The 14,278-nt window shown below is 39.0% G+C and overlaps 1 protein-coding gene across 1 annotated transcript in view; it reads right to left on the minus strand.

Moving 5' to 3' along the window:
• NRXN1 (neurexin 1) overlaps positions 1 to 14,278 on the minus strand; it is a 723,763-nt gene that overhangs the window by 13,246 nt on the left and 696,239 nt on the right. The window contains exon 22 of the mRNA XM_067292993.1: positions 5,630 to 5,717. Within this exon, the coding sequence (XP_067149094.1) occupies positions 5,630 to 5,717 (88 nt within the window). The remainder of the gene's footprint in view (positions 1 to 5,629; positions 5,718 to 14,278) is intronic.

The raw sequence follows: 14,278 nt of genomic DNA on the forward strand, positions 1-14,278 counted from the left end.
CACTTGAACAAACATAAGTGGGGCTACACAAAGAAAGGGTGTATGAGAGTGTGCACCCCACCACCACCAAAATTACAGAGAATGCTTTGGAGGAGGCACAAGCCTCTAAGTTATTGAAAAATAATTTGGTAGAGTGAAAGAAAGCCCCTCCTTCCAGCTCATGCCCTTCCTTTCAGCACGTCATTATTTTCCCAACATTGGGAATGCCTGAAAACATTTAAGACTGGCTGGAAAGCTATAATTCTACTCAGTGTCCCCATGTTTCAATAAAATGGCTGTCCAAGAGTAGAGACCAGTATTGATACAGCTGATCAACCATCATTTTTTAACCTCATTTTCTTAGATAATTTAAGGAAAAAATACTTTTCCCTGTTCATTTATCTATGGGCATGGTAAGTGCCATTCCCTCCAAACTCTAACATTTGGAAAGTCTGTAAATAAAGCATAATTTTTGCTATGTAGTAGCCCATACAGACACGTCCATACGCATTTCAGCTAAGCATTTAACAAAGTTGATTCAAGGCAAGCCAGTGATCTTTCTCATACTGGAAACTCATATTGAACTACAGGATAATTGGATTGAGGTGCAAATATTCCCTTTATGCCTTGAGCCATAAAGATCACAGCTGCCACGTGAACTAACTGTAATTTTATTTTTCTTTGTTTCAGCTCCTTGCACAATGCATTCCGTGAACAGTGTTGAATAGGACACTTGCACTGATGCATAAATTATAGGAATCACTTCACCTAAAGCTGAAATGTTCCTGTCTTACTGGCGATTGCACAAGGAATGCAGCACAACAATTTGTGACAGGAAGTGAAGAGCAAAATTTCAGGTAATGAGCATACATTGTTCACAGTCCATATTTCAGCTCTGCAGGGAGAGGTACATATGCAGGAAACAACTTGCAGGCAGAGGTAAGTCCTAGACTATTCTGCTCACAAGCCAAAGCCTTCCCCAGAACACGTGCTCAAAGATCAGCCCATAAGCGGCTATCTTATTATAGGTCCTTACATAAAAACATGGAAAAAAAACCCTAATCCTACTCCTCCCTCAGAATCAGCTCTAAGAAAAGGTAACTAATGCTACCAGTTGGTATGGATTACTGAACTGAAATCAAAAGGGGAATTTCCCTATAGGATAACTATGGGACAAGATGAGATACCAAATACTGCCCTGTGATAGGGAATCCAAGAGTTGCTAGACAGAGAAATGTTGATTAAGAGATGAGGAAGTATTTGCTTCGATTGCAACATATGAGCTTCTGTTGGTAGAAAGATACTAACAGAAGACACCAACTTCTGTTGGTAGAAAGTTTTGTCTGAACCTGACAAAAAGCCTGGTTTGTTACTACAAGACCATGTTTTCACTTTGACAGTTGTCCTGTGCTAATGCTTTCAGGGCCAGCGAATTAGAGATTTTCTGGCTACGTTCTTTAAGACTGTCCAGTCCTCTATCAATCCATTTGCTGGGGCTATCAGGAGAGGTGTTGAAGCTAAATTCTAATTTAAAATTCTCTTGAGGCCTTAGTTTAAAAAGAATTTAACTAATTTCAGGGGAAAAAGAAAGGCTGTGCATACAGTAGAAACACTAAGAGTTTTTCCCTGGTCCAGATCTCCCTGCCATGCAACTGAATGACTTCACTTCATTTGACTCTGTTTGCACCTCTCTGCATTTTGGAACATTTCGATAGCTACAGAAGCGGCTGGACAGTGGCTAACAAATAAAACACTAGAATAGTGTAACTGGAACAAATAAGCCGTGCAGCACAAATTCTCACTGAAACTCAGCAGAAATCCAAGCTCTGTACAGAGTTCAGAGAAGGGAAGAGCAGCACTCCTAAAATGCAGAATGGCAATTTGTCTGCCCACAGTCTCATAACTCATCATGTAAAATCAGCAGACCATCCCAGGTCTTCTTTTTTGGATAGGCTTCCACTAACATTTTTCATAACTTGCCTGCAAAATGAAAAGGCTTTGTTATTTCCTCTATGACATGAAGCTGAGGAAAAATATTATTAGTGTTATTAGCATTTAGAGTAAGAGAAGGGAATGTGGGGAGACTGCGAAAGCAAAAAATGTTGCCTTACCATATAAAGCATAATGCAAACAAAATATGTTGACTAAGTTTTGCATGCTAATAAATTTGTTATGACTTCATCCAATTATGGCACATTTAGCAGTTTGTATACCACAATGAAATCTGCAATTATAATTTTTGTGACTTTATGTTCCAGACAAGTTGATGGGATTGCTGCTTAGCAGCTCCTATCTGTTCTAAATTTTATGTCCCATATGAAATTTGTCGCAAATTGCATCTTTCCATTTATTATTTAGAAGACAGGTGCACAGAAAGCAAAGCTCGTGGTGACAGACCAAGACTTGCTAGCCACTACAAACTGCAACACATTCTTCCTAGAAAAGAAGCCCTGTTTCAAGCAAAAATCTAGCTAATGAGTAAAATCTAGCTAATCAGTTATTTCCCTAATTAATACACAGGTTTACCATAATCAAAGTGTTTGCAGAATAGGCTCTCATTCTGGGCTGAGAACTTTGGCTAGAAATAGGCACGTTATGGGCAGTCATTATTTAAATATACCCTTATGTCAATGAACTTTGAGTGGGCTTTGGACCTCTCTAAAATGTATTCTTGCTCGAGAATCAGTGACACTCTCCTGAGTGTCCTGAGAGCACCACACTGTCCCTCAGGCTGGTGTGGATCCCTCCCCTGCTCAGTGACCATCCTGTAGCAAGAGAAGAAATCTAATGGGATCTCAGGCTACAACGTAACACCAGATTGTCCTGATAATTATGTATTGTGCCTCCTCAGATATGTATTGGGAAACATGAGCTCCACTAGCATCAGCAAGGATGTGGAGGAGCAATTCTGGTTTGTAAAATGGCTTTAGGGGAAAAAGCTGAACTGAGCCATGGGCAGAATTTAAGCGGAGGGGCATGTCCTTTTGCATCTCCTATCCAAAATTAAAAGAAAGAAGTCATTAATTGGTCATTGTCAACAATATTATGTTTTTCTCCCTTAAGTTCCATGCTATTGTTAGGAGCAGCTCAAGTCAACGTGGAAGGGCAGACTGCAGTGTTATTCAGATGGAGCAGTGCTTTACTGCTACTGGACTATTTATGGAAATAGCTTCATAAGACTAAGTGAATAAGACTTAAAAGAAGCTTCCAAGGAGGCAGATATGCTAGAAGCTATGACTTCAGTAAGTCCTTTGGTTCATGCTGCTTCAAATATGAGAAAAGGACAAGGCCAATGAAGAGGGAGGCAAATTAATAGCTTTTTAAGAGTTGCAGAGTGGGAGGACAAGTGACATTTTGATGTAGAGAATGACGGATAAAACAATCTAGACAATTGGGTTTATGGAGAACATGACTCCTATGCCAATCCATACTTTTTTCTAAAAGCAGTAGCAGTTGGGATGCAAGAAACAAAACAGTAAAACCATTCTCAAATAAATAAAAATGAGAAGTATAGCTGGGTCATGAGTGAGAAGCTAAAACAGGAAATCTAAACATGAGGATCAAAAGCTAATGGCAAGCCTTTGCAGGAAGACTAACATTCACATTACCCTCTGGACTACAGTTTGGAGAGAAATGATAATTTGTCAGAAAGTTTCATTTCACCCCTCGCATTCCTGCACCCACCCACTAAATGATTGCATGGCTCCAGGACTACTAGACATTGCAGTCCCAGATCTGAGATTCAAAATAACCTCAGAGGAGTATTATTCTCAGATTTCACTGGCTTACAGCAAATACATTTCTAATACAACTGCAACAGTGGGTTTGGGAAATTTTTTAGTGCTAGGTAACATGAATGTAACTAATGTAATAGACAAAAGGTTTACTTATGTCTACTGAACAGTACTGCCTGATTTAACTAAAGGAAGGAAGCAGGGGCCATGTATGAGCTCAGAGCCATGTGAGCTAGTGTCTTGACTCATACCGGACAAGACAGTCTTGCTGAACTCAAGAATTTGAAAATAAGAAGGAAATAACAGAAAAAAATAATCCTGGAAATTAATTTTCAAACTTTCCTACAAATGAACTCTCATCTCAGTTTCCAAGTACCTTGCTCATGGTATCTGGCACTTTTGCAAGTGAAACACTTTCCTGAGAGAAGTAAAAATGTGTAACTTGGATGTGCCTGTTGCTGCTCAGTTTTAAGGCTGGTAATTCCATCTCTTGCTATTTGGAAAAACACTCTGAAACCTTTTCCTTGCAAAGCACAAGAAACTGACTCCAAAGTATTCTCATGGAACCTTTAAATGCTCAAGATCTTGGTTCCTGGAAGGTGTCTAATGCTACCCTGCAGGTCCATCAAACATGAGGATAACTGATAATCTTCTCTGCCTTTATTTAAGTTTAATCAAATAATTTTTGCATGTGAGCTTTAGGCTATGTGACTTCAAAAAGGAATTGGGTATCTGCATTTGAAGCAACATTTAGTTTGCCTTCTGGCTAGCTATACAGACATATGTCCGGCCCCAAATTTGGGTGCTGTACTAAACAAAGATGCTTCTAGGTTATTTTTTGCATTAATATAGAGGCCAGTCTCACATTTCATTGATTTCTACTTAAACAAATACAATGGTGCATGACAAATTTATCTTAATTCTTCTTTTACCATTAAGTATTATAGCAAGTACCAAAGACTACCAAATTATCTAAAATGACTGACAATACATGTACCACTGAATAACACAGAATTCAAGCAAGTATGAAAAATCGAGATAAATACTATACCATAAATTGCCACTCAAAAAAGGGTAAAAGCTAACCTAAGCCAACAATGAAAGCAGGAGTAATTCTTTGGACATCTGGCCTTTTTTTTTTTTTAAGGTTTATAGAGTAACATAATTTCTCTAGTTGTTATTATGAAGTCTTGCCTTCCTTTCACATCTGCAATAATCATTCAAATTTTTAGAGAAGGTATATAGTATTTAATCCAGTATGAATGTAAGTGGGAAATTATATCAGAGAAAAAAATTAGGACCAATTTCCCATTATTCTATGGGAGTAGGAAGGAGGTGGTCAAAACACCAGTTTTTTGGTTCCATGGGAAATACTAGGATGTCAAAAATTTCATTTCTAATCAGAACTAAAACGTACATTCTGAATAGTCGTTGGTTTGGAAAAATGCCATAAAACAATTTGAAATTTTAGGCTGTTGTTTTTACATTTTCAGGTTTTTACCATCTTTATAGTATTTCATAAAATTAAAAAAAACCCTCTGCTTCTACTCCTGGCATAATACAATATTTGAAACATTATACTTTTATTTTATTTGGGGGAAATGCTTAAGGCAGTAGTGATTGCACCATCTTTCTCCTAAATCAAATCATCCCTTCTCTATCGCAAAAAAAACACTTATAGGGGCCCCAGCATGTCCTCTCGTGGGTCCTCTTGCACTTCCTTGTGACGTTGCTCCTATCACAACTATCAACAAATGTGGTACTAGCAGTTGACTTTGAGAAATGGACAGCAAACTGTGCAAAGGCCCCAATTCAACTTCTCCCTGCTCTGTAAGAAAGCACTGTCCCTCCCGATTCCTGGGCAACTGGAGCATGCAAATATGAAATAAAAGGAAGTAATAAAAAAGTTGACTAACCTAACCCACCTGAGCTCGGCTCACAGGGATCAATGTCCTCATCATCACTGGGACATTCAGCCGAGGCCACCAGGATGTCATCTGTGGTCTGCAAAGAAAACAAAAGACAAGTAAATCCATTTTAATTCATCTAACAGGTTGTTAGATTCTCACTGACATTTCTTTTATTGCAAGGCCTAGAGCATTCCAGACTTAATATTTAATGGCACAGTGACACTCTCCAACTCTGTATTAATGGGACTTTGCTTTTCAATTCACACTTGTCAGTTTAAAAAAAACCTGTGTTATATAACCAAAGCTAGGCCCTTAAACATTTTAATCTTTTCTTGTAATAAGAACAGAAAGTAGAGTGATAGAATACGTATATTGAGGCTGCTGGTCTCCCCCCTTTTTCTCCAATATCTCCAACTACGATATTGCCTGAAAACACTGAAAGCATTAAAAATCCAAGTCAAAATATTGAATTGCCTGCAGCTGATAAAACTATCAGAAATGCAGTGATGTTTTCTCCAATAATTGCACTTGCTTTCTTAAACGTAGATCAAAAAAAAAAAAAAAGCAAGCATTTAACTCCTAGTTAACTCCTTGAGTTAAATGTTTAATGTAAAGAAAAGGAAACAAAGTCAAGGAAAGGAAACAATAACATAAACATAAATAGATGCAGTGTTAGAAAATAATAGTTAGAATATCCTATTGGCTTAAATAAGCGCAGTACTGCTTGAGTTCTGTGTTTAGTTCAGACGGTTCTCGGAACATCTGTCCAAAATTAACCCAGAGAGTTCATCCAAAGAAATCAAATAAACCAAGACAAAGGAGGCAAATATAGGGGTATATAATAGGGGTATATACAACACTGAATGCTATATAAAAAGAAACTGAGGATTCCTATCTTGCTTTTCTTACAGTGCAAGAACAAGAAGATATACAATGAAATACTGAGGCAATCAATCCGAACCTGATAAAACGAAAAACCTTCTGCTCAAGCCACCTCTGAGAACAGTCATTTAGAAATGTAATAAGAACATCCACAGTTATTAGGGGAAATAATAGCAGGGAAATATAAACTGTCATGCTTCTGGTCATTTCTCAAGAAATTACTAATGAGGTTAGGAAGCAGCTTGTCCTATGGGCAAGACATTCCCTAACTGTCCTTTTCAAGCTTCCTTTCACCTCAGGAAATTCGTGGAGAGAGTAAGAGACTACATGATATTGAAACAAGTGGCTAAAGATATAGTCAGCAAAAAGCCATTCCTGGGTTTCTGTATGATACATATGCTAACTAGAAACCATCTCGGTCAATGTGAAATATTATATTTAAACATTTTTTGGATGGGTATAAGAGAGGGACATAAGATACAAAGTTTTTCCTCATCGGTTTAAATCTGAACATGTAACAATTTTATTTCTGTTAGCCAAAGTGTTCTAAATGCTATTTATCATTATTCTTCTAACTGAAGTTTTAAAGCAAGGTATATTATAGTAATAGACTTTTCTTTGTCACCCTTCAAGAATATTAATGAATGTATTCTTTCAGCACTTCTGTGAGATGCGATACAGGAATACATTCATTAATATGTGAAACACAAAAAAGACAAGCCTATTATGATAATATCACGTTTTATAGGTAGAAGATGGAGGCATAATAGAATGAAGTAACTTGCTGAAGGTAACCAAAAAGACCATAGATGACAGCTATGTTATGTCACAGTTCAATGCCGTAATCATAAAAATCATCTTTCCTTATGGCTGAGAAAATTTATAGCAGGGAAACACTATGTGAATCTATAAGGCTGCCAAAGTAAGCTGACAAATTTGGAATAAGATGACAACAACAAAATATTATTCTAGTTGCCCAGTCTTTCTGCTGTGCAGAAAAATAGAACTATAACAAAAAGACAGCTGCAAATATCCTGTTAAATTTCTACTGTCCATATTTTCCCCCAAAAGATAAGCATTTAAGCTTGAGAATCAGTATCTTAGTTCCTTCTTGGAAAATCACCCATGTTTTTTCTAAGCTATAAAGAAAAATAATCAAACAAGCAAACAACCAATAAAGCTTGCACAGAAGCTGTTAACTCTCTACTTTAAAACACATACAAAATAACCAAAAAGTACTTTGAAAAGCATCATGCATCTTCCAACCAGTTTTAGCTTTGCCAGTAAAACCTCAGGGTCATATATTCCCTTCTACCCATAATACTGGAGAAGACACTATACTTGTACGAGCTGCAGCTGCAATACTCCATATTTACCAATTGATCATTGGCAAGTGTACACAAATATTATTAAACAGAGAGCAACATATGCTTATACAATATTCACATAGCAAGAAATGATTTCTATAGGATCTACTGCTCTAAATGGAATTTTGTCTAAGGGTGTTTTGGTACCTGCATGGATGTGTAAGCCCCCTGACCCTTGTTACTTGAGCTGACCAAGATAAAATGTTCAGATAGTATTACAGAATTATTGCAGTGTCTTTGATTATTCTTGATATAGGATAGGATGGTCAAATTTCAGTTTGATTAAGTAACTGAAGTTAGTTTGATTTAGTTACTCTTTCTACAGTTTGCACTGTAATCAAAATCACCAGAAAATAACTATGAAAAAATCATATATTTTAAGTATCTTAAAGTATGAAAGATAATTTGCTCAGTTACTTATAAGCAAGAGGATCAAAACTGTCATTATAAAGTGACACTAATTCCAATCTTATCTGCGGAAAGAGAATGCACACTTCTAAAAGAACAAAGGGATGTTCTTGACTGATAAAAGTGCATGTATATCATGGGTAAAGAAACGAATAGTACCTTAAATAAAGGTGAATATAGCATGTTAGGAAAGATCTCCTTACTGTTTCTAAGTATTAAAGGAAATACTGTATGTTTCAAAGTCAATACTAGATGTAAAACTGATTTTGTTGCAAGCAATAAATCAAATATCAGCACTGGAATAAGAAGAGAAGCAGTAAGATGATGTGGAAATTTTTTTCTTCATAAAACTGTGTCAGGAATATTTCTAGTTTAAATACCAATTAACAGATGTATCACAGCCTCCCTCTGTTCTCCCCTTTTGCCTAACCCCAAACACTTCTTTCCTGCTGCTCATACACTTTCCAGAATGGAAACAAATCAGCTGTGAAAGTGAAGTGGGAGCTTCCAAGTTAGAAATGAAAGCCATTAGACTGCTTAACATATTTTAAAATGGGATTATGAATTAACTAAAACACTAGAGAATAAAAGAACTATATATATTAATATATGCATACTAAAGAAATACTCTTGGCCTACATTAGAGCTCTTTCTCCAGAAGAGTTCTGACTGAAGTGAATGGGAGATTTACCTGAGCAGTGAGCAGGATTCAGACACTGCTCAGGGTCTCATGCAGCCAAGGGGTATAGATAAATAATGTGAGATAGACTAATATGTTTTACTTACTGCACATTATCTTTTCCTCATGCTTTTTAATTTGGATGGTAAGATTTAAAATAAATCAGTTCTCCTAAGTGAATTGCAATTGTTGCTAGCACTATGGCTAATTTACAGGACACTGCTCTGAGCATTCTCATTAATCAAGGATTTAAAAGTCAATGGAAAATCCCTTATTTACAGCAAGTGTCTAATAGGATAACATCCTAGCTAGTATCATCATAATACAAGATTGGATTAGAATGTCTCATGGGCGAGTTGTTCAAATTCATTTAAGAAGTGATACTCTAGTTGTAAGAGATTAACAAAAATAAAATTAAAATAGCAGGTGCACAACATGGAAGGTCAGGCAGAATTTCTTTTGATTTTATCTTCTTTTCTTTGTGCATTTTCAGATCTTTTCAGATTTAGTCTACCGATGTTGTTGTATGATTTAAAAGGCAGTCCACTGTAATATATGGCTTCTCAAAAAGTTGGACATCTGTTAACATTTCAAAAAAGGATGACAAAAAAGCTTACAATTACTGCACCAATATAAAAAATTGATAAAAATCACATATTGTAAAAGTGGATGTCACTACATAACAGTTTCCGACAATTATTCATGGGTGCGGCCATTGCAAGAATAAGTGTCTTGCATATCAGGCAGCTCTGTTTGCAAAAACAAGGACTTCAGGGTTTGGCTCTTGGCCAAAAGAGAGTTTAAAATATCCCCAATCTGCCACCTTGCTGCAGGAAGGAAATGGTGACTATTTCAACAAAGCTCTTGGCCAGGTCAAAAAAATGATGCTCTAGTCATGGCTTAAAATATAGCCATAACCTGTAGCTGGGAACAAATATCAACCTGCCTCAAAAGCTACACCGACAGGTTCAATCAACAATGGCATCACAAACTACAGTTGCGCCCTTCATAGTGCTTTTTAACACTATATTTAAAAAATGTGTAAATAATATAGAAAAGTCAGGCTTTTTGATTATCCAGTTTTTGTATGACTGGGCATAAAAAACCACCATCTTATTCAGTTTTTATGTATGAGGCCCGTTAAACATGAAGGTACCAGAGAAATACGATCTGAAAATCAAATCACCAATCTAAACCGTGCATTCATTAATGGTATAATGGATCCTGCATATTTTCTCCTATAGTATTCCATCAGCTCTCTTTTAAGTCATAGCACCCTACAGCTTCTCTGAATATAGTTTATTCTTTTCTTGTTCAATAATATATTTTATCCCATGAGAACTGCAAGTAAATTGAAATTACACAATAGTTAAAAACTGGTAGTCCTAAATTATTATATGAATTATAAACAGCATAACTGCTTTTGACTACTGTTTAATTTATTTTAGATTAGAACTTCAACTGTGTAATCAAAGCCATTCTTATTTATTTTTACAGCTGTGGTGCTCAATGATAGCAGTCAGGCATCACTGTGCTTGGTGCTAAAAGAAACCGGAAGGGAAAGGCTCTGCTCCGAGGAGCTTACAGTTCAATTTAGCACCACATGCAACAACTGAGCGCGAGAGAGAATAACAGGGGAAGAAAAGGGTAGGGTGAGGATGATACTGCTAAGTTTTAGTGGTTATGCAGGCTAGCGTTGGCCCTGATCTAGCAACGTACATGAGGACAAGCTTAATTCTGAAAATGAGATGTTTGGGAGGGAGTCAGAGAAGCAGCACATCCTGAAGTGCTTTGCAGAGGGGTGCACAGCTCCTGGAACAGGATGATCTACGAATGCTGCTGGGAATTCACCTGTTTGGGGCTTGCGACCGACCCCTTCCTAGCTGAGCCTTTTTCCCCTTCCCTTTCCACCAGGAGCGAGGCTCAGCCAGGGGTTAGGGGAGGCTTGGCTTTACAGGCGGCTCTGAGGCAGCACCCCACGTGTTGGGCACTGGTGTGGGGTGCAGGAAAGCATGAAAATGGCCATGGAGAGGAGGAGAGGACCTGCGGGTGCGGCGGCTGGCACTGCTGGCAGGACGGGGGGTCTGAGGCAGGAAAGGGGTGATAGAAGGGGGAGAGGACCACCTGAAACTCATATAAAGCATCAGCGTCATGGAGACGTGGAGATCTTGAGGAGGAGAAGATAAAACTCTTTCTGCAAAATGGCTGGAAGGTCAGGAAGAAAAAAGGAAGATGAAGCCTGAGACTGGCCAAGAGGATGCTGTGAACAGATGGTGCCTGATGAGCAAGACCAAGGCTGCAGAGCGTCACAGAGGAAACTCAATGTACTTAAAATAACGCCCAGTGAGGGCACAGGTGACGACAGTCTGAGTAGCAAAGGAAGGGGCAGGCAGCAATTACAGTCTAATTTTTAAGGAACAGAAGGCCAGGGCATCCCTGGGTTGTGAGGGGAAGTAATGAAGAAACGGAGGAATTAATGGTAAGGTTGAAGGAGCAAAGAGAGCTCAGGCAGAGGAAGGGGATGGCCAGAAAACCAAGCAGCTGATGTAAACGCACCCTATTATGTGAAGTTTAATGGGCAAGAATTTAATGACTGTTTACAAATGACCATCTGAAAACATACTTTCACATGCAGGACTAAGAAATTAAAGCTTTAATTCTCCTTTTCCCCAATTCTTGGTTATCAGCTCTGCTTACATTACTTCATTTTTCCCCTGGAAAAAGCTTATTCAAATACTTACTTTTTAGTTCAGTGAGAATTAGCTACAACTGACACTTAAACACAGAGGTCTGCTTCAAATTAGCAGAAAGGTATGTAGCTAGAACCATGGTATGAATAAAAGATTTGAAAAACCAACAGATACACACAGCTATCGTCTTAATTAGCTATAGCAAGCTCTTTTTTTTTTTTAAACATGCTTCATACAACGTTTACAAAAGCAAGCTTCGAGTAGTCATTTTGTACTTTAGGGTTGGACATATTAAATTCTGAAGCAGTGAGGGAATTTCCTAAAAAACAGTCTCTCATATATTTCTTTTTTTTCCTTTCTTTTAAAGGGAGGAATAAAGTAGCCTAAACCAATGGGAATGCTGGCAGAAACCAACAGGGTATGAAAAAAATCACGGAAGAGTTCATGTAGAAAAAATCAGATTTCATTTTTGGGACTGGATTAACTGCACAATTTTCTAGCCAAGACTGTGTAATTTAAATTTAATTTTCTGTGTATGAAGCAGATCTCTATGACTGGTTGTTGAGACAATCATAGAAAGAAACTTGAATATGTCACACATTAATCAGTCATACTCTGTAGCTAGCTTCTCACTAGTGTTAATAGCTTTCCATTCCATATGGTAGTCTGCGGAGAAAGACACTATAGTTATCTAGCAGTAATATCAGCTCTAGATGACATGCCATTTGGACAAGAGCTTCTAAATTTGTATTTAACCTGCTATAGGTCAGACAAATATATGTGCATCAATTTCTGCTCATCCACCCACATACAAAAAGTATTTTCTCATTGTTATGCTAAGGAAAAATGTTATTTCTAGGCACGGATATTAAAATGATAATATTTCAAGCACATACACAATATTTAGTATAGCTTTTATTAACTGCCGACATATTATTATCCTCTAATGTGAAAATAAAGCAACTGAAAACAGAAACACTCTCTCAAATCTAGCTTTCATCAAATTAATACCATCATGTTATTTCTTGTAACAGTCAGTGTTTGACACTGGGGGAAAGGCAAATGCCTTGATTAGAAAGTTCCTCTCACAGAAAAATATTAAACATCTAGGATATAATAACCAAACACAAATAAGGCCTTTGAATTTCTGAAATGACTGTTGTAGAAATTAAACTCTGAGGGCTAGGTAAAAAACGCATGATGCCTAGGCTGCCCTACAGGGCACCTTGAGCCTTCCTCCCCAAATCTCAGGGATGACAGTAATGCAATTGCCCCACACAGCAGAGTACAACCACCTTACTTCTGGCCTCCACCTCTCTCTACATTAGGTCCACCAGGAGGCTTTCCAAGCAACAATCACAGAATCACAGAATCACAGAATCGCTGAGGTTGGAAGGGACCTCTGGAGATCATCTAGTCCAACCCCCCTGCTCAAGCAGGGTCACCTAGAGCACATTGCACAGGATTGCATCCAGGCGCGTTTTGAATATCTCCAGAGAAGGAGACTCAACCACCTCTCGGGGCAACCTGTTCCAGTGCTCGGGCACCCTCACAGTGAAAAAGTTTTTCCTCATGTTAAGATGGAAGTGTCTGTGTTTCAGTTTGTGCCCATTGCCTCGCGTCCTGTCGCTCGGCACCACTGAAAAGAGTCTGGTCCCATCCTCCCTACACCCTCCCTTCAGATACTTGTACACGTTGATAAGATCTCCTCTCAGCCTTCTCTTCTCCAGGCTAAACAGGCCCAGCTCTCTCAGCCTTTCCTCATAAGAGAGATGCTCCAGTCCCCTAATCATCTTTGTGGCCCTTCACTGGACTTGCTCCAGTAGTGCCACATCCCTCTTGTACTGGGGAGCCCAGAACTGGACGCAGTACTCCAGATGTGGCCTCACCAGGGCTGAGTAGAGGGGGAGAATCACCTCCCTCCACCTGCTGGCAACACTCTTCCTGATGCACCCCAGGATACCATTGGCCTTCTTGGCCACAAGGGCACATTGCTGCCTCATGCTTAACTTGGTGTCCAGCAGCACTCCCAGGTCCTTCTCAGCAGAGCTGCTTTCCAGCAGGTCAACCCCCAACCTGTACTAGTGACTGGGGTTATTCCTCCCCAGGTGCAGGACCCTGCACTTCCCTTTGTTGAACTTCATGAGGTTCCTCTTTGCCCACCTCTCCAGCCTGTCCAGGGCTCTCTGAATGGCAGCACAGCCCTCTGGTGTATCGGCCACTCCTCCCAGTTTTGTATCATCAGCAAACTTGCTGAGTGTGCACTCTGTGCCTTCATGCAGGTCATTGATGAAGAAGTTGAACAAGACTGGACCCAGTACTGACCCCTGGGGGACACCGCTAGCTACAGGCCTCCAACTAGACTCCTCACCGCTGATCACAACTCTCTGAGCTCTGCCATTCAGCCAGGTCTCAATCCACCTCACTGTCCACTCATCTAACCCACACTTCCTGAGCTTGTCTATGAGGATGCTATGGGAGACAGTGTCAAAAGCCTTGCTGAAGTCTAGGTAGACAACATCCACTGCTCTCCCCTCATCTACCCAGCCAGTCATTCCATCATAGAAGGCTATCAGATTGGTTAGGCATGATTTCCCCTTGGTGAAGCCATGCTGACTACTCCTGATCA

This window comes from Apteryx mantelli, chromosome 3 (genome assembly GCF_036417845.1).
Source record: "Apteryx mantelli isolate bAptMan1 chromosome 3, bAptMan1.hap1, whole genome shotgun sequence".
In the NCBI taxonomy this organism is placed as follows: domain Eukaryota; kingdom Metazoa; phylum Chordata; class Aves; order Apterygiformes; family Apterygidae; genus Apteryx; species Apteryx mantelli.